General features: G+C 43.8%; 1 protein-coding gene across 2 annotated transcripts; it reads left to right on the plus strand.

The window, feature by feature from the left end:
* The first annotated feature begins 2,781 nt into the window (after positions 1–2,781).
* LOC137355725 (breast cancer anti-estrogen resistance protein 3 homolog) lies at positions 2,782–24,245 on the plus strand. 2 transcript variants are annotated; one of them, XM_068021189.1, is made up of 11 exons: positions 2,782–2,907; positions 5,153–5,272; positions 6,826–6,954; positions 7,989–8,434; positions 9,675–9,772; positions 11,458–12,092; positions 12,925–13,040; positions 13,824–13,995; positions 15,180–15,291; positions 17,202–17,405; positions 22,186–24,245. In XM_068021189.1, the coding sequence occupies exons 3-11, from the start codon at positions 6,847–6,849 to the stop codon at positions 22,356–22,358; spliced, it is 2,064 nt and encodes a 687-aa protein (XP_067877290.1). In that variant the 5' UTR covers positions 2,782–2,907; positions 5,153–5,272; positions 6,826–6,846; the 3' UTR covers positions 22,359–24,245. The 2 variants fall into 2 exon arrangements, with proteins under 2 accessions (XP_067877290.1, XP_067877291.1); XM_068021190.1 differs by lacking the exon at positions 5,153–5,272.
* Positions 24,246–26,598: the final 2,353 nt, after the last annotated feature.

Below are 26,598 nucleotides of genomic sequence, written 5' to 3' on the forward strand. Positions count from 1 at the left end.
ACTCCTACTGAAATGAATGACTTCACATTTATTAACATTGTATTCCATCTGCCAGACCTTTGCCCACTCACTCAATGTATCTATGTTCCTCTGCAAAGTTTCACAGTCATCTGCACACTTTGCTCTGCCACTCATCTTAGTGTTATCTGCAAACTTTGACACGTTACACGTGGTCCCCAACTCCAAATCATCTATATAAATTGTAAATAATTGCAGTCGCAACACCGATCCCTGAGGCACACCACTAGTGACTGATTGCCACCCAGAATAGCACTCATTTATCCCCACTCTCTGCTTCCTGTTAGTCAACCAATCCTCTATCCATGCTAATATTTTACCCCTAACGCCATGCATCCTTATCTTATGCAGCAGCCTCTTGTGCGGCACCTTGTCGAAGGCCTTTTGGAAATCTAGGTACACCACATCCACTGGGTCCCCATTGTCCACCTTGCTCGTAATGTCATCATAGAATTCCAAAAGATTTGTCAAGCATGACCTGCCCTTCATGAACCCATGCTGCGTCTGCTCAACGGGACAATTTCATTAGCTTGCCCAACACTACCTCTTCCGTAATAAAACAAAAAGGATATCTTCACTGCGACAGGAACAACCAAGATTGGTTCCTTTATATTTCCAAGTGTGGTTATTGGCAGGGAGAACCAGCCAATTGTGGTTGTTTGCATGGAGTACAACAGTGTTGTATTTATGTTACTGGACTAATAATCCAGATGATGCAATTTCAATCAGGTGTGAAGATAGAGTGGAGAAGGTGGGACTGTTTTCCTTGAAGAGAAGGCTGAAAGGAGATTTGATAAGAGGTTTCAAAATCATGAGGGGCCTCCTCAAAATGCATAGGGAGAAACTGTTCCCACTCGTGAAAGGATCGAGAACAAAAGGGCACCGATTTAAAGTAATTGGTAAAAGAAGCAAACATGTGGAAAAGCAAAACAAGCGACATGTGGAAAAACCTTTTCACGCAGCGAGTGGTTAAGGTCTGAAATGCACTGCCATGAGAGTGTGGTGGAGGCAGGTTCATATAGATTCACCAGGGTGTTGCCTGGGTTGGAGCATTTCAGCTATGAAGAGAGACTGAAAAGGCTAGGGTTGTTTTCCTTAGAGCAGAGAAGGCTGAGGGGGGACATGATTGAGGTATACAAAATTATGAGGGGCATTGATAGGTTAGGTAGGAAGAAACTTTTTCCCCTTAGCGGAGGGGTCAGTAACCAGGGGACACAGATTTAAGGTAAGGGGCAGGAGGTTTAGAGGGGATTTGAGGAAAAACATTTTCATTCCGAGGGTGGTTGGAATCTGGAATGCACTGCCTGAAGAGGTGGTAGAGGCAGGAACCCTCACAACATTTAAGAAATATTTAGATGAGCACTTGAAACTCCATAGCATACAAGGCTACGGGCCAAGTGCTGGAAAATGGGATTAGAATAGTTAGGTTCTTGATGGCCAGCACAGACAAGATGGGCCGAAGGGCTGAATGAAGCACTCAAAAAAGAATTAGACCATTATATGAAAAGGAAGAATGTGCAGGGTTACAGGGAGAAGGTGGGGGGGGGGGGGGGGGGGGGGAAGAGGTGGGGAGGGGGGGGTGGATGGGGAGTGACAGACATAATGGCTGAATGGCCTCCTACTGCACTGTGACAATTCTGTGATTCTGTGAAATCCCACCATGGCATTTTGGAAGTAAAAAGTTGGCATTAGTGACATTCTAAAGCTGTCAGATTGTCATGAAAATTCAACTGGTTCACTACTGTAAGGAAGCTGCCATTCTCACCCTGTCTGGACCAATATGTGACTCCAATCTCACACCAACATGGTTGACTCTGACCTGCCCTCTGCTGTGGCCAGGCGAGCCACTCAGGAGGATCAAACAAAAGAAGACCCACTATCACCTTCTCAATGCAACTAGGGATGGGCAATAAATGACAGCCTTGCCTGCGATGCCCAACTACCAAGAATGAATAACACCTTGAAAGAAGGGCAGGGCTTCAAGCTGAGGTGATGCAATCACGTGAATGTAATCGAGCCTGTGGTAAAGCAGGCATTCCCAGTCCAGACTCACCTCTGTTTTAGATCGGTAACCAGAATACTGAATTCCTACTCCACGATCACTTTAATCTTAGTACCATCTAACACAAAAACACATCACCCCATCAAATCGACAAAATTTTACACAATGGGGCTGAAATCAACTGTAAACTTTCAGAGAATAATGCAACTCAGAAAGGGACCATTCTCCATCGTGCCTGTACCAGCTCTTTGTAAAAGCTATCCCATTAGCTCCACTCCCTTGCTCATTTCCCAAAGCATTACAACTTTTTACTATTCATGGATATATCCAATTCCCTTTTGAAAGTTGTTATTGAATCTGCTTCCACCATCCTTTCAGGCAGTGTGCTCCTGATCATAATATCTTACTGCATAAAACAAATTCTCCTGGTTCTTTTGCCAATTATCTTAAATCTGTGTCCTCTGACACTGAACTCCCTGCCATTAATCTATCAAAACCCTTCATAATTTTGAACACCTCTATTAAATCTCCTCTTTAACCTTCTCTGCTGCACGAACAATCCCAGCTTCCCTAGTCTCCTCACTTTCCTTTCTCTTTTTGCTCAAACATTAAGTGATTCAATCAAATAGTTCAAACAGATTCATTTTGAGAAGTAAATTTGTTCATTTTGATTTTGATCAGTGCAAAGTCTCCTCCTTGTCTAATGGATCAGCTATTTAAAGGCAGTCTCCAGTGTGGAAGTGTGCTGCCCAGACCAGGAGGGCCCCAGGTTTGATCTTTGGTCTATGGTGAGTTATATGATCTCAGTATGGGTTCCAAGAGGAAAATTCAGTTTGGGTTCCAGATCCCGATCGTTATTGAGCGACTACTCCACTCCCAGACACTGAGTAAGTTACATAGACTGTACAGCACAGAAACAGCGCAGTGCAACAGGACTTTGCCAGTGTTTATGCTCCACATGAGCCTCCTCCCACTCTTCTTTGTCTAAACCTATCAGCATATCCTTCTATTTCTTTTTCTCTCATGTGTCTATCTAGCGTCCTCTTAAACGTATCTATACCATTCACCTCAAATACTCCTTGAGCTAGTGAGTTCGACATTCTAACCACTCTCTGAGTAAAGAAGGTTCCCTTAAATACTGTATTGAATTTATTAGTGATTATCTTATATTTATAGTCCCTAGTTCTGGTCTCCTTTGCAAGTGAAAATATCTTCTTTAAGTCTGCCCTATCAAATCCTTTCATAATTTTAAAGACCTCTATCAGGCCACTCCTCAGCCATCTGTTTTCCAGAGAAAAGACTCCTAGCTTGTTCAATGTTTCCTGATGGGTATAAGCCCTCAGTTCAAGTATCATCCTTGTGCAATCTTTCATGCAGCTTCTCCAGGTGCTCTATATCGTTTTTATGATATGGAGACCAGAAATGTGCGTAATTGTCCAAGTATGGTCTAACCAATGTTCTGTACAGGTTTAACATAGCTTCTCTGCTTTTCAATTCTATCCCTCTAGAAATGAACTCCAGTGCTTGGTTTTCCTTTTGTATGGTCTTATTATCCTGTGTCATATCAGTGTGTGCATTAGTTGAGTTTAGGATTGGGCAGGGATGTGGTGATTTTAATTGTTGAGTTGTCTGTTGATGTTCAGAGAGACTTGGGTGCGCTGGTTCAAGAAGCACAGAAGGTTAGCATACAGGTACAGCAAGCAATTAGAAAGACAAATGGCATGTTGGCCTTTATTGAAAGGGGATTGGAGTACAAGAATATGGAAGTCTTGCTATAATTGTGTAGGGTTTTGGGAGACCACATCTGGAATACTGGGCACACTTTTGGTTTCCATATCTAAGGAAGGATATACTTGCATTGGAGGTGGTACTGCAAAGGTTCACTAGATTGGTTCCTGGGATGACAGCATTGTCCTATGATTAGAGGCTGGGTAAATTGGGCCTATACTCTCTGGAATTTAGAAGAATGAGAGGTGAACTCATTGAAAATTAAGATTCTGAAGGGGCTTGACGGGGTCGATCATTTCGGACTGAGATGAGGAAGGTTGTGAATCTTTGGAATTGGCTATTCCAGAGGGTTGTGGATGCATCACTGTTGAGTATATTTAAGGCTGAGATAGACAGATTGTTGCTCTCTTAGGGAATCGAGGGATATGGGAGTGGGCAGGAAAGTGGAGTTGAGGCAGAAGATCTGCCATGATTAGATAAGATGGTGGAGCAGGCTCAAGGAGCCATACGCTCTACTCCTCCTTGTATTTCCTATGTTCTTAGGTTCACTCAAACAACAACTAGCATTTGTATTGCACCTTTAAAGTAGTTAAAACTGTCCCAAGGTGCTTAACAGAAGTGATTATCAAACAAAATTTGACACTGAGCCACATGAGGAGATACTAGGACAGGTGACCAAAAGCTTTGTTAAAGAGGTGGGTTTACTCACAGCTGAAAAATGACCACCTGGAAGAGGTAGGGTACTGACACCCCTTGAACTAAATGGCACAGTAATAGCTTGGATGGCTTCCTGAAGGCTTCATCACATAACCTCCTGCCTCCAACCAACTTGCCCAGTAACAGACTTTTTTTTTTACATAATTCACCATTATATTTACAAGGGAAGTATTCATAAAATGAAAAATACACACAATTGTTATTTTTAATGCCCCTACCATATTTATTTCTCCCTGATGTTGCTCACACCAGTGTCCTGGAGAATAGCCTCTAGTTCTTGGAGACTCCAGGCCGATCCTGGAGGGTTGGCAACCTTAGATTGCATGGCTATGAGAGGGGAAATGCACAATTCGCCTAATCACAAGTTGCAGGCCTGAATGATAAGCAATAAAGTTTCACAGGTTTGCTGTCAAGTGTGCAATAAAGGGTGGAGTACTGCACTGGAATATTCCACATTCTGAAGGGGTGCTCTTGCCTGCATTTGTCAATCATCTCACAAGCAAAGCAAAGCAGTAACACTCATCAAAAACAAATTTATCACTTTGGTATGCAATCATATCAAAAAGTGAGTGGTGTTGCTATGTTATTAAGGTAGTGCCCCACCATCTCTGGGACTTTACCTACTAGTACTCTACACATCCCTTGTACCTATCGAGCTCATAGTTTCACCTATGTTTCACCTCATAGTTTTAGGTGCAGCTCCCCTGGGCTAAGTTCAGGTGCTCTTCCAACTGTGAACCAAATCACCAAACGAAATGGCTGAATCTCATGGTTAACGGGTCAAAAGAGGAGCAATGAGCTGAAAAGGTAGGCTACGATATTGAAAGGCCCTAAATAATAGCTGTTGGTGCCACTGAAGAGACCTTTAAACTGAGACCTTAGTGAAAAATGTGTGGAATGCAGTTAATGAAGATACTGTGAGGGTTTTATTCTGTTACAGTGAGGAGAGGATGTGTCCAACTTGTACAAACCAGTAACAGCATGTTTAGGCCCTTGTGCAGACATGTGGAAAAAGCAATTTGTTTCTTTACAACAGAGGGAATTTTGCATGAAGGGATATTAACTTTTCAACATCCTGCTTCATCAATTTCCTTGAAAGTCAGTCAAGCTTGGATCAGCGAATGTATTTTGTAATTTCTTGTGAATGAATTGTTACAGGTCACTTTTTATCCACTCTCCATTTGTGCCTTGACTATTAAGGGGCTGTATTGACATGTTCGGGGAGAGTTGGGGGGGGGGGGGGGGGTGGTGGGAAGAGAAGTTTCAACCGGAGGCTGTAGTCTCAGAACAGCCACAAAATGGGAAATGTATAAGATTCCACAATCGCCAATGAAAGCAAAGTGTTGAAATGTACTCCCTGTGTCATCGTTCTGTCAGCTGAACTGACTAACATCAGGTGGGGTTGCTGATGGGGAAAGCCTTGTTTTTCTGTGAGAGAGGCTGAATTTAGTTGAGAAAGTGACAGAGTCACCCATGAATCAGGCAGCTAAAACAAATACTGAATAAAACACACCCTCTGTCAAATGTTCTGTTTGTGCTAGAATTGTATTGTGCCCTGTGACAATACATTTGTCTGTTCCAATCGAGGACAACGTTCTGTTTTCCTTCAGTGATTTTTACAGAAAAGTAGGCGTGAGTATAAACAAGGCGACCTTGAACCCTCTAATTGCTGGCTTCTATTAAGTAGGCTACACAATTTTGTAGAGAGTGCTCTTTTCCTGAGGAGTCAGTGAGTCTCTATTAAGCTGTTGGGCCACAACATTGTATTGGTGTCTTCTGAATCGGTTCTAATATATATAGGGTCCCTTTCACTTTTCAGGGAAAGGAAGACTTGCAGTTATATAGTGCTTTCAATGACCACTGAACATCTCCAAGCGCTTTACAGCCAATGAAGTACTTTAGAAGTATAGTCACTGTTGTAATGTAGGAAATGTGGCAGCTAATGTCTGCACAGCAATGCAATCATGGCTGGATAATCTGCTTTTGTGATGTTGTTTGAGGGATAAATACTACCAGGACACCAGGGTGAATATCACTGCTCTTTCTCGAGTAGTGCCAAGGATATTTTACATCCGCCGGAGAAGGCAGTCGGGGCTGTGGTTTAACATCTCATCCAAAAGACAGCACTTTTAACAGTGTAGCACTCCCTCAATACTGCACTTGGAGTGTCAGCCTAGTTTTTGTGCTCAGGTCTCTAGAATGGGACTTGAACCCACATCCTACTGACTCAGAGGCAGAGACTGCTGGCCTAAAACTGCTTACAACTCAACACAATTCAATGATAATGTCTGATTTGGGCAGCTGGACTGGATTGGTGTTAGAAATACTCAGCACTAACCTCATTAATCTGTTCTTTTCAGTTAGCTACTGATCAACTCATAATGACCACTGGAAAAGATCCATTGACAAAGGAGCTGGAGGAGGAATTAAAACTGAGCACTGATGATCTTCGAAGCCATGCCTGGTTTCATGGTCCTATCCCACGCCAGGTTGGACACCTCTGGGCATTTCATTGTATATGTGTGAACCATGGGGTTAACCTTTAAGTGGTTAATGCTTTGCCACCTGAAATTCACTAGTAAACTTAACTCATCTAATATTATTTAAAGAAAAACATCTTTGAGTAGGGGGACCTTTTGTCAACTGGTCACACCCAGTGTCATGATCCTCTTATCTTTGGGTTCAGCACGGGTTTGATGTAGAGTCACCCCTTCAACTGCCTCAACCCCAGACCCAAAGGTGGGACCCCTTACTGCACAATTGCGACATTTCCATCTCCCACATTGACTAAGCTGACATTCTGTCAGAGAATGTCCATTTAGTGGTACATTATGGACCATCTTGTGTTGTGGACCTCAATCTACTAAATCAACAACTTATATTTATACAGCACCCCTAATGCAAGAGAAAATGCTTCAGAGCCATAACATTCAGATAGAGAAGGAACATTTAGGGAAAAGAGATTTAAGGCATAGAAAAGGGATGTAGAAGGCTTTTAAATACAACGAGGGAGATTGGAAAGCAATGTTTTGGAAAGGAATGCCAGAGAAAGTGTTGTATCTGATGGGCTTCTGATGTTGGAGTTGACGTCCATAGCCTACCTGGGAATTGTGCTCTTGGGGTTGCCAGGAGATTGTAGTCGGGGAGCATCCTGTGGTCAAAGCCTAAAAATCAGAGTAGGGGCTTGTTTGGAGATCCCAGCTGGGAGTCGCAGTCTAGGGTTTTATTGCTGGCTGTGATCCAGTGCCAATCTTTCACACCTTGTTATCCTGATAATGCCCCTCAGCAGTGCTGTAAGGAGTCCATTTCCCTGGTTTCTGTGGGACTGTCTCAGGACAAGCCATACATCCAGTCCTTTCACAGCATTGACCTTGGACCACTTGAAGTTGACCATGGGTGTTGGTCCAATCCGGTGCCAAAACCTCACGACTCAAAAGATAAAAATGTCCGAAAGGGCAAGGAATTATTTAGCATTAGCTGCTGAGTACCAGGTGGACACTGATTCTCTCCTTTAATAATTTAGCAGGCAGAGGCACTCTTGGAGAGAGATGGAGACTTCCTCATTCGAGAGTCTCGCTCCAGCCCTGGAGACTATGTGCTGAGCTGCACCTGGAAGCACGAGCCTCTCCATTTCAAGATCATCCGCGTGGTCCTCCGGCGTAAGGAGTCCTATACCCGGGTGCTGTTCCAGTTTGAACAGGAGAGCTTTGATAACCTCCCAGCACTGGTGCGCTTCTACGTAGGAAATCGCAAGCCAATTTCAGAGGACAGCGGAGCGATAATCTTTCATCCAATAAATCGTACTGTCCCCTTGAGATGCATTGAGGAGAAATATAGAGGAGCATTGGGTCAGAGAGCGCACAATAGACAACTAGCAGCCAGAAGCTCTGATCAGAATAAGAGGTTCAGCTTAAATCTGTCTGAAGGAATATCTTTAGACCAGCTTGGAGCGGACGGCAATCTTTTAAGGTAATTAGTTAATTTTCTACCAACCAGTTAAGTATGAGTTAATTCTCTGATGACCTAGTGCCAGGCTTAGGAGAAGTCATACAGACCAGAAGGTTCCAGACTCAATTCCAGGTTTGTGCCTTTGTTACGTCTGGACCTGATTATTCTAATGCTCTCCTGGCTGCTCTCCCATCTTCCAACCTCCATGAACATGAGCTCATCCAAAACTCTGCTGCCTATATTGTAACTCACACCAAATCCTGTTCATTCATCACCCCTGTGCTTGTTGACCTATGTTGGCTCCCGCACCTAAACTTTAAAATTCTCATCCTTTATTTTCAAATCCCTTCATGGCCACATCTCTCCCAATCTCTGTCACCTCTTCCAGCCCTACAACCCTCAGCAATCTCTGCACTCTTCCAATTCTATCTCTTGCATGTCACCTATTTTAATCACTTCACCATTGGTGGCCATGTCTTTGGCCATCTGGACCCTAAACTCTGGAATTCCCTCTCTCTCCACCTTTCTTTCCTTCTTTAAGAGGGTCCTTGAAGCTCATCTCTTTGACCAAGCTTTTGGGCACCTGTCCGAATATGTCTTTTATGTGGCTCGGCGTCAAATTTTGTTTGATAATGCAGCTGTGAAGCGCCTTGGATGTTTTACCACGTTAAAGGTGCTATGTAAATGCAGTGGCTGTTGTGGTGTTCTGCTGAACTCAGCAAAGAGAGGGGGCTGGGGTAGCCCTCAGCATTCCTGGATTAGGAAAGGAACAAATCAGCAAGTGATCTTGATCCCAGGCCAGTGAGCTCTGCTGGATTGTTGGATTTTTGGTGAAGACAGCATTATGTTCAGCTGCTTTGTACATCACAGTTCTCCAAGCCTCAGTTGGGGCTGGTCATATCCAGATCACAGCCTATTTCAGTGTTGATCTGCTAGACTAGTGTTACTGCAGGTGTCTGCTAGAGTGAAGAAATAAATTTAGCCCCAGGTGAAACCGTTAAAAGCTCTTAGACAATTAGTGTTTTCTACATTACAACACACTTCCCTAAAAGTATGTAATTGGCTGTGAAGTGCTTTGTGTCAAGGAAGGCACTATATAAATGCAAATCTTTCATTTACAATAGCGTTTAGCATTCTACTTACTGGATTGAACAGCATTTTCAGTTAAATGACATTAGCACATATAAACATGGGACAGGGAGTGGCTGAAGGATCGATCAACAAAGCCACTGCTGTGTTTACTGACATGTGTTTATTGCAGGAATAAGGACAAGAGTGGCAGTCACCCAAATATTCTGGACTATGGAAATGACAAAAAACCATTGCAGTCTGCCCAGTCCGACAGCTATCTTTCTGGAGGTGAGGCCATTTTAAATCTGAACTGTTGCGTAACTTGTAACTTAACAGTCATTCTGACTGTGAATTCTCCTTATCTCCCCTAGGGATTCCACCATTTTAACTTGAAGGTAACATTTCTACTCTGACATACCTTCAATGGCTGCACTCCATCCTCTTTGATCTGGGAACCAAATGATACCGGGACTAAAGGGGTTAAATTACGAGGACAAGAGGTTGCATAGATTAGGTTTGTAGTCTCCTGAATATAGAAGATTAAGGGGTGATCTAATTGAGGTGTTTAAAATCATTAAAGGAGTTGATAGGGTGGACCAAACTATTTCCTCTGATAGGAGAGCCCAGAATAACCTTACAATTAGAGCTGGGCCAATCAGGTGGTGTCAGAATATACATCTGCACACTAGTCAGTTGAAATCTGGAACAAAGAGCTGCTGAAGCTGGGGTTCAATTGAAAATGTCAAAACTGAGATAGATTTTTTTGTTAGGCAAGGGTATTAAGGGTTACAGAACTAAGGTGGGTAGTTGGGAGTTAAGATACAGATCAACCATCATCTAATTGAAGGTCGGAGCAAGGGACCGAATGGTCTGCTCCTGTTCCATTGTTCCCAACAGGTTGCACGAGAAAAGTTTGGATCGAGAAGGCCCTTTGGGCCATTTTGATTTCATCCATTCCAAATATCAAACCTGCTGTCTTCCCATTATGGCTTATAACTTTCCACCTGAACAGCTTACAAGACCCCTGCTTAACAAGGGGTGGCACCTCTGGCAATGTAGCACTTCCTCAGTTCTGCACTGGAGTGTCAGCTAATTTTGTGTAAAGACGTCAGCGAGGCTCCAACACAAACCTTTCTGACCAAGAAGGACCACTTACTGAAGTAAGCAGATAATGTGAGGAGATACTACTAGAGTAAGGGGAGAAATACCTGCCAACCTACGTTACTTAGTGTTGATCATACAGAGTCTAGTCCAAGACAAGAGGAGATTTGATCGAGGTGTTCGAAATCATGAATGGTTTCGATAGTGTAAAGGAGAAGAAATTGTTTCCAATGGCAGAAGGGTCTGCAGCTATAGATTTGAGGTGATTGGCAGAAAAAGAGGCAACGTGAGAATTTTTTTTTTTTTTTTTTACACACTGAGTTGTTGTGATCTAGAATACACTGCCTGAAAGAATGGTGGAAGCAGACTCAATAGTTACTTTCACGAGGGAATTGGATAAATACTTGAAGGGAAAAAAATTGCAGCGTTATGGGGAAAGAGCAACAGACTGGCCCTAATTGGATAGCTCCTTCAAAAGGGCCAGCACGATGGGCAGAATGGCCTCCTTCTATGCTGTATCATTCGATGATGAGCCTGCAGCCTGCTCTCTCAGCCACGGTAAGAATAGGTAAAGTAGGAGAAAAGTAAAGGTTGTGGCTGCATCTGATGTCAGGTTTGCATCCTTATGTCTGTGTTGCTGATCTCAGTCCCACTGCTGTGGGGAATTGTTGAGTCGAGGATTGTGGAATGAAGTAAGTTGGGTCTGAGGCACTTTGTTATATATCCTAATGGCCAGCTTACAGCAGCATAAGAGACCTGGCATTTGCCTACCTGACAGGGGAATCCACAGAAAGGGGATGGAGGAGCAAATAACTATAAGATGGATATCACTAATCTATTATACTAACAGTTATTGCTTTTGTGTGCAACAGGACGCAGGGACGTTATTCAGGCAAATGGAACATGCAGATCAATTCGTCCTTCATCCCTAATGTATAGAACAGGGAGTGACCCACTAATCAACCCCAAAGTGCTCCCAAAACGCTTTGGCTCTCAGTCAAGTATGGTGTTGAGAGGCTCCGATGGGCAGTTATACTCCAAGGCGCCCCCAAAGCCGCTCAGAATTCCATCCGTCATGATTGCAGACATTCCTGTGGATCCAGCGTTGGATGGAAGTGTCTACTGCGAGCTTGTGCCACACATTTCTCAGAGCAATCAGATCCCCTCGCTGGCAAAGACTCACGTGGAGAGGTTACGAACCTCGGAACGAATGAAGAGCCGAACCCGCAGGACAGACACTGACTTTTGCCTCCTGGATTTAGAGGCATACTCAGCATCCATGAAGACCCACCAGGAAGAAGCTAATGAGGATGATGATGAGGACTGGTCATTCGTATGGCCCCATTTGGAGACCACAAGCTCATTTAAACCCGACACCTTTGCTTCCATCTTACTTCCTGCTGACAACAAACCTCTCGATCCGTCTGTACTTAAGCGGCTCAAAAAAATATTTGCTGAGAATGATGCACAGACTACAGCACAGCACATTCTGAAAGTGGACTGTCAGGTAGTTAGCAATTAACTGGATTAGCTAAGTAACCCATTGACCACCTTAACCCAGTAAGGGCCTTTAGATGCGTTGCTGCCTCATCGTCAGTCATTTATTTAAGTAGAAGATTGACTTAGCATTACAGTATTTTTTCTTGGAAATGAGAAAGTTGAGGGGGTGACCTAATAGAGGTCTTGAAAATTATGACTGGGTTCGATAGGATAGACACAGAGATGATGTTTTCGCTTGTCAGGGAGACAAAACTAGGGACCATAAATATGAAAGTCATTAATAAATCCATATATCTACATAATATTTCATTATCAATTCATTTGAATACAGGAACTACATTAAGGCTCCAGTGGAGGTGGTACAATTGATTCAGAAACCTTGGGCTAGGCCAGTGGGGGGGGGGAAAATCATCTATTTGTTTGCCAACAGCCTTGGTCTGAAAGTATGCTTGTGTCACTGGGAGGTGAGGATAGAGTTGGGTTCCAATATAATGCTCCCTTCACAGTTGAGCTGCCTTCCTGTACTCTCTGCCAAGACTCTCACATGAATTAATTGGCACTTGCGTGAGGAAAGTGAGTCCCGCAAAAACCATGGCAGTCAGCTCACGCATGCTTGCTGTCTGTGGGGGCTTTAACTTTGGAGGACCCCGTGGACTCTGAAGAAAGTCTGTGTCTACAAAGTAGCACCACAGGTTGCTGCACCTTTAATATAAATACTAATAGGATAGGCAGATACCAACCGAATCAGAAGGCCCCATTAAAAACAGTGAACCCATGTGATCAGGAGGAGCAGATTGTTTTGAATTCGAGGAAAAGATCGATGTGCTTTCATCTTGTAGGTTGCTCGGATCATCAACGTGTCCCTGGAACAGAAGAGGATGATGGGAGTGAGCTCGGGGCTGAATCTGATCACATTGCCCCATGGGCACCAGCTGAGAATGGACCTCCTGGACAGGTAATACCCAGTAACCCCAACAAATGGGTGATGTGCCTTGGGCATCGAAACACTGAAACATCTCAGCCAGTGATCCATGTAGGATACCAACTCCATCGCCTGTTTGATATTTTGGGAATTTTATTTAATTTGATTTGGCGGAGGTGAAGTGTAGGAAAAGATGCAGACGTTGTCATTGGAGTGACATCAACTGCAAGACCATACACATGACGTTGCAAGATGCAATGGTGCAGACAAGTGTTGTCACTGGGCCGCCCAGCAACCAGAGACACAATAACAAAATGCTTCACAGGCGCATTACTGAACAAAATTTGACCATGAGCCACATGCAATATTAGTACGGGTGACCAAAACTAAGTCAAAGAGGTAGTGAAGTCAAGAGAAGAGGTGGGATGCAACAAGAAGGCAAAATCCAAAATCTATTCACCAATATTAATTATGATGAATCTACAATAAACTCAATGATCATTGGCTAGTGGATATTCTCAGTTGGATCATGTGGAGCCCTTGCCTTGTAGATGTTTTGACAAATACACCAGAGCTGATTTAGCAGTCATTATCATTAGAGGGAGGTGCCTATTGTTTAACGTGAATGCACTGGATTCCAACACAGCTGTATTTTAACACAAATAGGAACAGAAAATACTGGAGATACTGAGCAAGTCAGAGCCTGTGGAGTGGGAAACAGAGTTAGCGTTTCAGGTCCGCCACCTTTCGTCAGAACACACCTTGTCACAAAGTAGCTTTAAAACTTTTTTGTCTCTCCTGCTTTCTGTTTTACAGACATCATTTAATAGCCCTGGGCATTGCTGTGGACATCTTGGGCTGCACAGGCAGTGTTGGACAAAGGTCCGCAGTACTTCATAAAATTGTCCAATTGGCTGTTGAACTGAAGGACTCCATGGGGGATCTCTTCGGACTTTCAGCAGTCATGAAAGCATTGGAGCTGCCTCAGGTACTTGGACGGCTTGTTTTGTCTTCCCTTTTCCTCCTTTCCCACCTCCTATTGTTTTGTTAGTCGTTACTCTTTCACTTTAGATCGCCCTAGGCTGCCTCTTGCTCTTCAATACAGACTTGTGAATCATTTCTGGGCCTTTTCTTGAGTTGAAAGTTGAGGTAAAAGTTAATCCTTGAATCTCAGCGCAGGAGGAGCCCATCACATCTGTGCCAACTCTTTGAAAGAGCTATCCAATTAGTCCAACACTCCCGCTCCGTCCACATAATTCTGCAAACTTTTCTCTTTTGAGTTTTTAACCAGTGCATGCAAGCACACATCATATTCTAAACACCTTGATCAAATCACTCTCAATTTCCTATACTCAAGGGAATACCAGCCAAGACCTGTCCTGGTAATTGGACCCTCTAAGCCCCAGTAACATTCTGGTAATTCTGCACCACACACTGAGGCCAGTATCTCCTTCCAGCGATGCTGTACCCAAAATTAAATGTACTCTAGATGGGGTCTGACCATGGATTTGCATATCGGAAGTATAACTTGCAGCCCTTTGTATTCCAGTCCCCCCTGCACCCCCTCAGAGCATGTACTTATTCTCTAAGTAATTGGGGGATCTTGTTCCAGTTCTACTTTCATAGACTTCCCATAGCTGACTCTCCTGAAAAAGCCATAAAAAAAAAAGCACCAAAACACCAAAGTAGTATCTATTGACAGCACTGCGTCAGCCAATAGGGTGGAGGCAGGGTGGGATTTATGGCAGGACTCTCAGCAAGTCGTCTATTTTACAGCAAACGTCTATTTACAGGGTCTGTTTAAAAAGAATCTCTATATATTACAGCAAACAGAACTCTGCAACTTCTCCTGATGAAAGCAGGGCAATCTCTCCAGTAAAATGCAGTTAGTGGACGATAGTTGCGTAATACAAAATTTTGCACATAAATGAATCCCTGTCACTTGGAGCATTGCAGTCTCTCGGCATGATTGATGGGAAATTAGCCAATTATCTCCACTCCGGCCAGGATATGTGGTGGTGCCAATATACGCAGCCCTCTGACATTCCTCCCAACCACAATGGCTACTGGAAAATAAATTTCTGCACTGTTTAACACTGTGAGTGAACAAGGGTATGATGGGGAGCTTGCAAAATACCACTATTGATGCAGCTTCTTCCCTTCTCCTTCCAGATCGTGCGTCTAGAGCACACGTGGAGGACTCTGCGGCGAAATCATACAGATAGTGCCATCAGGTTCGAGAAGGAGCTCAAACCGTTCTCCAAATCCTTGAACGAGGGAAAAGGCAAGTATTGTGTGTCTGGGGAGAGTTAGTCAGGTGATGCACAGCTTTGACCAGGCAGGGGGCAGGAATGTGTTAGCATTTCAGAGCTGAAAATCCACCCAAAAAGTAACAAGATCAGGATTTCTTTTTGAAATTAACCACAAACACACCACAGATCCTTGGTATCCGTGAACTTCAGTAATTATACAGATTTGCAGAGACTCCTAAGCTTTCCTTCAGATGAAAGGACTGGGCTGTGCCTTTGGAAAGCTGAAAATAGTTAACCGGGTCGCATGATCAACTGGTTGAAGCATATCAGTTGGGATAATTGGTGTAAATTAAAGGAAAAAACATGTTAATCTGCCTACAGCAAACTCATCTCTTGATGATTTAAATACTTTGAGTCTGTTGCTGACTTACACAAAATTTACAGCACAAAAACAGGCACAACTGACCCATGCCAGTGTTTATGTTCCACACGAGCCTTCTCCCACCTTTACTTTATCTCACCCTATCAGCATATCTTTCTATTCCTTTCTCCCTCATATACTTATCTAGCTTTCTCTTAAATGCATCTGCTTAGAAATTAGCCTCTATATATGATTACATGTCCAATCTTTACACACTGTATGATAGGTCTTCATTTTTAAAATCAGAAGTGATTAAAAAGGTACCGGCCAAACCCAACCCATTTATTAAAGGATAGTTCGTTATTAATGTTGGTAATTTGGTCAAGTTGGAAAGTGAAATCTTTACTTCAGGAGCGGGTTCGTGCTTTCTGGTGTTTGCCTGTCTCAGTTTTCAGTTCTGCCCACCTCACACCTTCCTTTGATTGTGCCATCAGAACCTTTTGACTTCTGTGTGACCACAACTGCATGTGCAGGACCCAACATTATTGAGTCAGGGAAAAGTTGATGATGGCAGGGGTTCCTACCTCGGAGTTGAATTTGGAAAAGATCAATTCCAACTCGAGGAAGTTGTTCCAGTGACTGTCAGCCTAAAATAGACCAAGTATGCTTTCCAGTCTATATTCAGATTGTCCATTTCCCACACTACTTCCTAACATCCACGCAGACTTCGGTCAATGCATCTCCAGGACCATGTACCCAGGAGTGAGGTGGAGTCACTACCCGCTGGTCCATCCCTGTCACTGTGAAAAGAACCCATTGAACTACCATCTGAAACTGGAGGCTCACAACATAAAGACTCGTGGTGATAAACTCCCCTGCATCAAGGAACAATACGTATCCCTCAATCACCATCACTAATACAGATTATCGGATCTTTACCACATTATAGAATCATAGAATGGTTACAGCACAGAAGGAGGCCATTCAGCCTGTTATGTCCGTGCCAGCTGTCTTGCAAGAGCAATGCACCTAGTCCCACTCCTCACCCTTTCCCTGTAGCCCTGCAAATTTTTTTCTCTTTAAATAATTATCCAATTTCCTTTTGAAAGCCACAATTGAATCTGCCTCCATCACACTCTCAGGCCGTGCATTCCAGATTCTAACCACTCTGCGTTTAAAAAAAAAAAAAAAATTCTTCTTGTCGCTGGTGCTTCTTTTGCCAATCACCTTAAATTGGTGTCGTCTGGTCTCCATCTTTTCAATGGGAACAGTTTCTCTCTATCTACTCTGTCCACACCCCTCATGATTTTAAACATCTCTATCAAATCTGCTCTTCTCCCAGGACAGCATCTCCAGCATTACCAATCTATCTGCATAACATTGTTTGTGGGAGCTTGCTGTGCATAAATTGGTTACATTTCCTAAAATAGTGACTACAATTCAAAAGTGCATCATTGCTTTGGGGCAATGTGAGGTTGTGAAAGGTGCCCTGTACATGCAAGTTCTTTCTTTTCAATTCATTGTATGCTCTGAATTGCCATCTATCGCCTGTTCTTTCAAAGTTTTTCTTTTCCAACACAGTCGAGCTTCCTCTGCAAAATACCACCATTCCACACATTCTGCCCATCATTACTCTAATGGAACGCCAATCGGTATCTGATGTTATGGAAACATGGGACAACGTAGATCAGGGCTGCACAATGCTGCTAAAGACGCTGGAGGCAGCTCGTATCGTGACACTGAATGCTGCAACATACAGAACCAATGCTGAGGCCAAACTGAAAGGTAGGCTTCTCATGATGCAGTACCTTATCCAACAATCGTCAAATGCAATGTTCCTTGTCCCTGCTAATTTATGCCAGCCATGGCTCAGTGGGTAGTACTTTTGCCCCTTGGTCAGAAGGTTGGGGGTTCAAGTCCCATTCCAGAGACCTGAACATAAAATCTAGACTGATCCTCCTGTGCAGTACTGAGGGAGTGCTGCACTGTTGGAGGTGCTGTCTTTTGGGAGAGATGTTAAACTGAGGCCCTCTCAGGTGGTAGCAACAGATCCCAGAGCACTATTTCGTAGAAGAGCCATTTACCCCTCAATGAACAGTACTAAAACAAATTATCTGGTCATGATCACTTTGCTGTTTGTGAGACTTTGTGTACAAATTGGTTGCCCCATTTCCTACATTACAACAGTGACTACACTTCAAAAGTGATTCATTGGCTGTAAAGTGTTTTGCAACATCCTGATGTAGTGAAAGGAGCTATATAGATGCAAATCTTTTTATCAGCTTGATGCTGGAGGCGGAGGCAGGAAGTGGGTGACTCGCACTGGGCTTATACTTATTAGGAGAGGTGCGCCGTGCAGGCTCAGGCGGTGATGTTTCTATATTGACATCCTGTTGCATACAGTCCTGCAGTATTTGACTATTGTAATGCCAGAATACTTCCACAATGACCCACCTCACTTTAGATAAACTGGAAAATGGCCAAGTTGGAGAACACTGTTCACGTTCCAGACAAAATATTATTTTGCAGATCTGACACCCTTTCCTGACTCATTACCAATGTCGTGCTAGTTTAAATTCTTTAAGCTGGACTAAGACTGCTGGTTAGGCGTCAGTGGGGTATGTGGATTATACAGCCTGTGATGCTTCATTCTAGGGCTGGACAGCCTTGAAACCTTTTACATCAAGTTGCATTTAACAGAATAAAACATCCCAAAGCACTTCACAAAATTTGACACCGAGCCTTTTGAAGATTTTTAAAAATTCTTTCATGGAATGTGGGTGTCGCTGGCAAGGCCAGCATTTGTTGCCCATCCCCGAATTGCCCTTGACAACCAGGCCATTGCAGAGGGCAGTTAAGAGTCAACCACATTGCTGAGTCTGGAGTCACGTGTAGGCCAGACCGGGTAAGGATGGCAGATTTCCTTCTCTAAAAGGGCATTAGTGAACCAGAGGGGTTTTTACAACAATTGATAGTAATGGTGCCATGAAACTGAGACTAGCTTTTAATTCCAGTCATTTCAATTTCAAACCATTTAATTGGTGAGATTTTGAACCCGTATCCCTAGGGAATTAGCCTGGGCCACTGGATTATTAGTCCAGTGACATTACCACTATGCCACATCTCCCTAGGACAGGTGCCCAAAAGCTTGGGCAAAGGAGGAGCTAAAAAAGTGGAGAGATTTAGGAAGGGAATTCCAGAGCTTACAGCCTTGGCAGCTGAAGGCACGACTTTAAAGAGTGGAGCGATGAAAATCAGGGATGCACAAGTGACCAAAATTTGAGGAGCTCAGGAGATTGAAAGGCTGATGGAGGTTACAGAGCTTAGTTTCTTTAGTTATATACATTTCATATTGGTGAAAAAATACTTTAAAGTAAAAGGAATGGCTTGGCTGACTGCAGCCCCTCAGTGTACCACTATGCACTATCATGCATCTTCCCATATAATAATGCTTTTGTATGCTCGCTGGGAGCCAGACATTACAGTGCATCCTCTGTCTATCATATTGTACAAATCCTTTCGGTCTGCTTGTCAAGCCCATTTCAAATAAGCAGAGCATTAAGGATACTGTAGAGGAAGTGTGACACTAGGTTGCATTCCTGTGAGGCTGGGACAGAGGTGAATTGTTGTAGCAGGAGCTACAACTATGTTCCAATGCTTTGGGCCGCCCTTCCATAGATTGCAAATTCTCACCACGTTCATTAGATGTAAAGTGAAGTAAATCTTTCCCAACATCACGCACATACACAGACCCTTGATGATTATACACTGATTGAAAATCAGGGATGCGATTGCTGCACCAATGAAAAATAATCCAGTAGGGATTAACATTATGATCACCAAGTTTATTGCTCCCCATTTAAAAAAAAAACTTGCTAATGTTCTCACCTGTGTCCTATCTCTTGACTAGTGGCTGAGGAACGATTTCATGTCGCCCTCCATCACTCGCTGCAAGACTCTCATCAATGAGTGTTGGCGGTTATTTGACTACATGGTACATCACATTAAAATGCACACCTGTATTCACATGGTGCACACACACATGCACTTGCAACAGAAGCCACCGAAAGGTGAACAAGAGCAGGGAATATTGGAGCTGGATTTACCAGCACCTCCCTCCCACCCTCTCCAGGAGAGGCTTGCCATGGGCCTTGATGCCGGGAAGGCCCCGCCCCATATTACTGGCAGTGAGGCCTCGTGGCGGCCTGCCCGCCACTCGGCGCCGGAACCTTACTTTAAATATGTAAAATGTTAATTGCTGCATAATTAATTACCTCATCCTGATGGCCACCCCACGCCCACATTCGGAGATCTGAGGCGGGACATGGGAGGAGAGGGGAGGGGTAGAAGTGAAGTTTTCAGGGCGGGGTGGTGGTGTGGGGAAAACTCTTCTCATTGGTTGCGGGGATGAAGGGAAGACGTTGAGAGTCAAAGTTAGTCAAGTTCGAGAGTGAAAGTTCGAGATCGGAAAAAAAGTTTCTTTTGAGGGGAGGGGGCAATTTATACATTGATTACTCCTGGGAGGGTGGGGCAGGACCTTTAAAAATGGTGTCTGCACGGTGGCACCGGACGCAGTTTCCTTTAAAAATGGTGCCTGCATGCTGGCACCGGACGCTGTTGCCAGGGATGGAGCGCCCGCTCCCTCTACGTCATCGGGGACGGGCATTCCGCCCCCTCCATATAAATGAACGGCTGTGCTGAATATCACAGGGGCTCCCGATGGGCGGACCACCATCTTTAGAGCATTTGGCTTCTCCTCCTTCTCTGCATGGCGTCAATAGCAGAGCCTTCATCTGCCTTGGGGCCAACTTTCTAGGACCCTCTTCCTAAAGCCCTCTACCTTGTCACCTCTCCCCTTCTCCCCCTCCACACCTTCAAAACCTCCTCCATTGACTGTACCTCTAACCAAGTCCACTGGCTGCTCTGTGAGGTGTTTACCACTACCATAATGGTGCTACATAAACAGCAACTATAAACTGCATTTACATATCACTTGTAACAAAGCAAAATACCTCATGGTGCTTCACAGAAGCATTATAAAGCAAAATTTGGCACCAAGTCACGTAGGAAGATATTAGAACAGGTGACCAAAAACTTGGTCAAACTGATAGATTTTATGACACTTCTGAAAATCTGAGAAGTAAAGAGGTTTAGGGATGGAATTCCAGAATTCCTAGGCAACTGAAGGCATGGCTGCCAGTGGTGGAATGATGAAAATAAGGGATGTGCAAGAGAGCAGAAGTGGATGAGCGCAGAGATCTTGGAGGGTTGTGGGGCCGGAGGATGTGACAGAGATAGGGAGAGGCAAGACCATGGAGGATTTGAAAACAAGGATGAGAATTTCTAAAATTGAGGCATTGCCAGACTGGTAGCCAATGTAGGTCAGTTAGTAAATGCTAATTCTACTTGGCTGTTTTGCCCCATTCCTAGCTCAGATGTTCAGAAAGCCAAGTGTTGTGCCCTTGTGACTGTCGCAACTGAGGTCAGCTAATTCAGCACATTCCTACCTCTCCCTGGTCTACATTCCTCACAGCATAAACCAGGGGATGCATACCCCATTTATTTAGTGGAGTTATTTCCTTTTGTCAGACTTCTCCAAGGCAGTGTTGCAAATTGATCCAAATAAGCCTCATTTGGAAACAGTGCGTCACAATTGGGTGGTGACTGTTTGTTTCAGTCTGAAGCAGCTCTGGCAGAATGGTCTAACCAGAACACTCTCTCAGGTCCCACTCATTGAGGACATGGTGAAAAACATGAAGGCAGTGGGTGTAATTAACACTTGCCGAGTCTTGATTCCATTTTCTTCCTTCAGTGTAATCACAACCTAATCTCAACTGGCTAGTGACAGAGGCATTACAATTAGGTTCAGTGCCCCTGAGGTAGGAAGGAACAAAAAACATCAGCCAGGATCCCTGATTCTGATCTCAACCCAGTGTATCCTACTGCAAAGCATGCCTGTACGCAAAATTATCCGGTAGGTATAGGTTCAAGCTTGACAGTGACAACCAACCCTTCCGTTTTGTTCAGTAGTCTGTTGACACTCCATGACTTAAGTGTACAAATAAGGAAAGGTCAATTTGGGTTCATAAAAGTATCTCATGTGTCAACATCATCAAGCAAGGGAGTAAATTGGAAGGAGAAAGACCGACTGGAATTCTGATAGTCAGTCATTGTAAATAATAACAAACTTGTGCCTTCACAAGACCAATTATCAAACGTAACTTGACATCGAGCCCAATATGATTGTATTAGGGCAGGTGACCAAAAGCTTGGACTAAGAGGTAGCTTTTAAGGAGCATCTTAAAACAGGAGAGAGCGATAGAGGCGGAGAAGTTTCAGGAGGGAATTCCGGATGTTAAGGCTTAGACAGCTGAAGACATAGCTGCCAATGGTGGAGCAATGAAAATTGGGGAACGTGAGCGCATAGATTGCAGAGGTTGTCGGGCTAGAGGAGAGCAAAGTGATTTAGTCTATGCAGTGAGATTGAGTATGCTGTAGTTTCCCTCTTAGCAATAACATTTCACTTCAATATGCGAAGCAGTTAATGTTAATCTTTCTTTTCCAGATTTTCATGCTAATGAAGAGTTGTTAGAGGTCTTCCAAACCGAATTTGGTTTGAGATTGTTCTGGGGTGCAAACGTAGCTGAACTTAATCGGAATGAGAGATACGTGAAATTTGATAAAATCCTGAGCGCCTTGTCACGGAAACTGGAACCCCTGGGCCCATCAGAGTTATAGATCAGCATGGTGGACACTTGTAAAGAGGCTTGGGCCCAGGAGAGAAGATCAAAGCGTGGAGAACTGCTACTAGTCTGCATCATGTGATTTAACAAAATGGAAATAGTGAGTGCATGCTCAACCTCACCAGTGCCATGTAAGAAATGTTCTCATCTGCATTGCATTTTATCTCCTTCCTTGATGTGCAAAATGCAACTTTGTGACCTTGGAAATCTTGCTTCTTTGATTGCACTTGCCAACCCTGTGAGCTCCAGGACACAGAAGGACAAGGGCAGCAGGCACGTGGGAACACCATGGCCTCCAAGTTTATATACTGCTGTTCCCTCACCGTTGCTGGGTCAAAATCTTAATTCCCTACTTAACAGCAATGTGGAAATAAAATCATTAAGGATTGCAGTGGATCAAGAAGGTTGCTCACTATCACCTTCTCAAGGGCAACTAGAGATAGGATCATAGAAAGTTTACGACATGGAAAGAGGCCACTTGGCCCATCGTGTCCGTGCATGATGGACAATAAATTTCTGCTTTGCCAGCAATGCTCATGTTCCAATAATTTTTTTTTTTTAAAGTTCACTCAGTCTCCCATGACCAGGGTTCCCAATGGAGAGATAGTTGGTGTTATAATGTTCTGTTCCAAGGGTGAAAAGTTCCCCTTGATAAATTTACCAAAATGTTAAGTACCAAACAGAAAATGCAGTTTTATAGTCACAGAATCTTAGGAACCTCAGCAGAGGAGGAGAATACCTTTAGTGTAGCTACTTTGAACAGAAAAACCATCTTAGGTTGGACTGAAACAATTGGGAATCTATGGTCAGCCAGTGGCAGCAAAACACAAGGTGAATATGGCTGTTAGCACTCCAGATCTGTCAGTTCATAACAGAATGCGATGAAGCCAAGTTCCCTTCCTTTCCGCCCCCCCCCCACCCACCCTTTCCACCCTGTCGGGTCTCCTGCTTCACTAAACACTTTCCCTATTCAGATGATGCCTCACTGAAAAGGTTTTGTAAATACCACAACAGTTACTAGATATGCTAGAAGATTGATATACAATATCATTTATCATGGTGAGAGGTTGTGCATTTCAGAGAGGCTTTGGGAGACAATAGGAAAGCCAACAGACCAGTAGACAGTTGAACTCTGCCTTAATCAGACTTCAGTCTCTCAATATATTTACTCTTTCAGTGTGCATTAAACTGGCTTTACTTGTTATAACATAATCATGATTTACAAGAATTATTTTAACGGTTGGCATGAGCTTTAGAATTAAACTATTTGAGCTTTAGGGACAAATTTTGTTTCTACCATTCTCACACTGCTTCTCCCAGGATTGGTCATTCCGCAGGGGGGGAGTTTATGCTGGCGGCGGGTGTCTCTATGTCGGGGGAAACCAACGCCGATATCCCCCATGTCACCTCTTGTATGGAAGGCCAGCTGAATTTAGTGGCAATCAGGCACTTAACTGGATAGCGATGGGCCTTCCCTACATCTTAGGATCCCATGGCCAGAGGTCCAGGCCTTGCAGACCTTTGGGCCACTCAGTCTGGTGGCTGCTGCTGTAGCTACAATGACTAGGCGCCAAGCAGTGGTGCTGAAACCAGGCTTAAGGTAGGTCAGGGTGGGAGGGGTCACGGGGTTAGAGGGGGAGTGCCGGCAACCCCCGCCCCCCCCCCCCCCCCACCCCAATGCCACAGAAGCAGCCCGCACGGTTTTTGGTGTTCTGCTTCCTGTGTGACGACAGGGCCACCTGGGTAATTGCGGTTACAGTGAGAAGACCTTAATTAGATATTAAGTGCCTCAAGTGGCAGCTGGGCGGAAAGACTGTTCATCATTTTATGCTCTCCCCACCTCAACCTGCCATGGGGCGGGGGGGGGGGGGGGGTGGGAGAGGAAAGAGAGTATAAAATTCCACCTGCAAGCTCCAGCTTCCTGTGGGGGGGGGGGGGGGGGGCTGGTGGTAGAGCCTGGGGGGATTGGTTAGATGAACATATAAAATTGACAGGCAGGAAACGACAAGTTGGTCCAGCAGGCCTACCCTACACTCATGATGGCGGGATGCATCATGACTAGACACTCCCTCTCTCTTTCCCCCACCCCCTCCCCACACAACCATGTTATCGAGGGAGTAGCTGGAGAAGATCCCAGGTTTGATCCTAGGACTATGCTGAGTTAACTGATTAGGCAGCACGTGAGTCCCACAATGCACAGTCAGGGCTATAACTGGGAATCGACTCTGATTTATTTTGGCAAAGAGGGGGAATCAATTGTACAGAATACAGAACTGAATCCACAGTAACAAGGTCTTAGCATTTCAACTATTGAGCTGCGTATTCTGTTTGAAGTAATTTTTTGTGATCGAAGTTACTCAGAATCTGACCCTTTTTTCCCCCCAGTTGTGAGATGCTGTTCAATCACAGGTGTCACCACATGCATGCACGTCTTAGCTCACCCAGTGCGTATCGCTGCCATCATTACATTGTCCTCTCACTTAGTGGCCAGACAAGAATGACCCTGTAAATGAGAGGTTTTACCAACAGAATAAAGTGATTCATTGAAATTTTTTTCTCATTTTATCAAAAACTACTAAAGTATCTCAATGGACATTCTTACCAGACCATTATACACCATTGGCTATGTCACATTTCGCTTGCTCCCTTCACATTTATCATCAGGACATCTGTTCTCCTTCCAATTGATATCCACATTAACCATGAATTCTTTGATATCTACTTGAACCACCAGATAGGTAGAGAAGGCCTGCATTTAACATAATAATAAAAGCAAAATACTGCGGATGCTGGAAATCTGAAATAAAAACAAGAAATGCTGGAATTACTCAGCAGGTCTGGCAGCATCTGTGGAAAGAGAAGCAGAGTTAACGTTTCGGGTCAGTGACCCTTCTTCGGAACTGACAAATATAAGAAAAGTCACAGATTATAAGCAAGTGAGGTGGGGGTGGGGCAAGAGATAACAAAGGAGAAGGTGTAGATTGGACCAGGCCATGTGAACATGTCATGTGAAGAACAGCTCATCAACTGCCTCAGCAATGTGCTGGGTACCAAAAGGTAAAAAAAAGGCCAAGAATTATTATTTTAAGGATACCTGGAAACAAATACTCGTAAGGCCTGTGATTCCTAGAGAATTCATAGAGTCTGAGAAACTTACATCAGAAGGAGGCCATTCAGCTCATTGTGTCTGTGCTGTCTCTTTGAAAGAGTTGTAGTGTTTCATCCCACTTCCCTGCTTTGTGTCCATAACCCTGTAAGTTCTTTGTTCTCAAGTACCTGTCCAACTCCCTTTGAAAATTATTTATGGAATCAGCTACGATCATCTTTTCAGGTAGAGCATTCCAGATCCTGATAACTCTCTGGATCATTTGTCAATGATTTTAAATGAATTCAGTTGTAAATAATTAAAATGAGGTCCCATAAGACGTAAAAGAGGCCATAGGAAGGGTGGACCTAAGCAACAAGAATGCAACAACAAAAATCAGCTATGGAAGATGGAAACAGAGCAAAGATTGGATCAGTCCTTTGAGGGATAAATTGTTTTGAAATATTTACAGGGGCTCCGGAAATGTCAGGTGTGTGAAATTAATTCCAAATTTCAAATCCAGTTAAATTGTGTTGGGAATCTATAACATATGTGGACAAGAATAAAGCATGTGTTAGGAAGAAACTCAAAAGAATTCATGACTACAAGGCACCAGATGGAAAGTATGTTAGAATCATGAGGGAAATGAAAAAGGAAATAACGTTTCAGTTTATATATAAGGGGCTTCATAAACACAGGAGCTGTACCAGAAGACTAGCAGATTTGCTATATGTTTGCATTTACCTCTCAAATATTCCTTTTTGATCAACACAGCACCGTATTAAGTTTTCTTACCTTCTTAAAGAAAAGAACTTGCATTTAGAAAGCGCCTTTCATAACCTCAGGGTGTCTGAAAGTGCTTTAGAGCCAATGAGGTATTTTTGAATTGTAGTCACTGTTGTAAGAAATGTAATGTGAACACAGGAATTATACACCAGTTAAGCGAACGTCGGCTATTGGGAAAATGTTCAAGAGCGCATTATGGGATGCTCATGATCATAAGAGCACAGCCACCATAAAAATAGTCAGCATGGTTTCATAAATGATATGTTATTCCTTAAAAAACCTAGGGTTTCTCGGAGGAGGTCAGCTGTGGCTCAGGATAGTATTCTCGTTTTCGTTGGAGAGAAGGAGGAGGAGAGGTGACTTA

This window comes from Heterodontus francisci, chromosome 43, assembly GCF_036365525.1.
Source record: "Heterodontus francisci isolate sHetFra1 chromosome 43, sHetFra1.hap1, whole genome shotgun sequence".
Taxonomy (NCBI): domain Eukaryota; kingdom Metazoa; phylum Chordata; class Chondrichthyes; order Heterodontiformes; family Heterodontidae; genus Heterodontus; species Heterodontus francisci.

Coding starts and splice junctions, on each gene's coding strand:
- LOC137355725 (XM_068021189.1), top strand. CDS start 6,847: ATGACCACTGGAAAAGATCCATTGACAAAGGAGCTGGAGGAGGAATTA. Junction 6,955..7,988: donor ATGGTCCTATCCCACGCCAG/GTTGGACACCTC, acceptor TTAATAATTTAG/CAGGCAGAGGCACTCTTGGA. Junction 13,041..13,823: donor AGAATGGACCTCCTGGACAG/GTAATACCCAGT, acceptor TCTGTTTTACAG/ACATCATTTAATAGCCCTGG.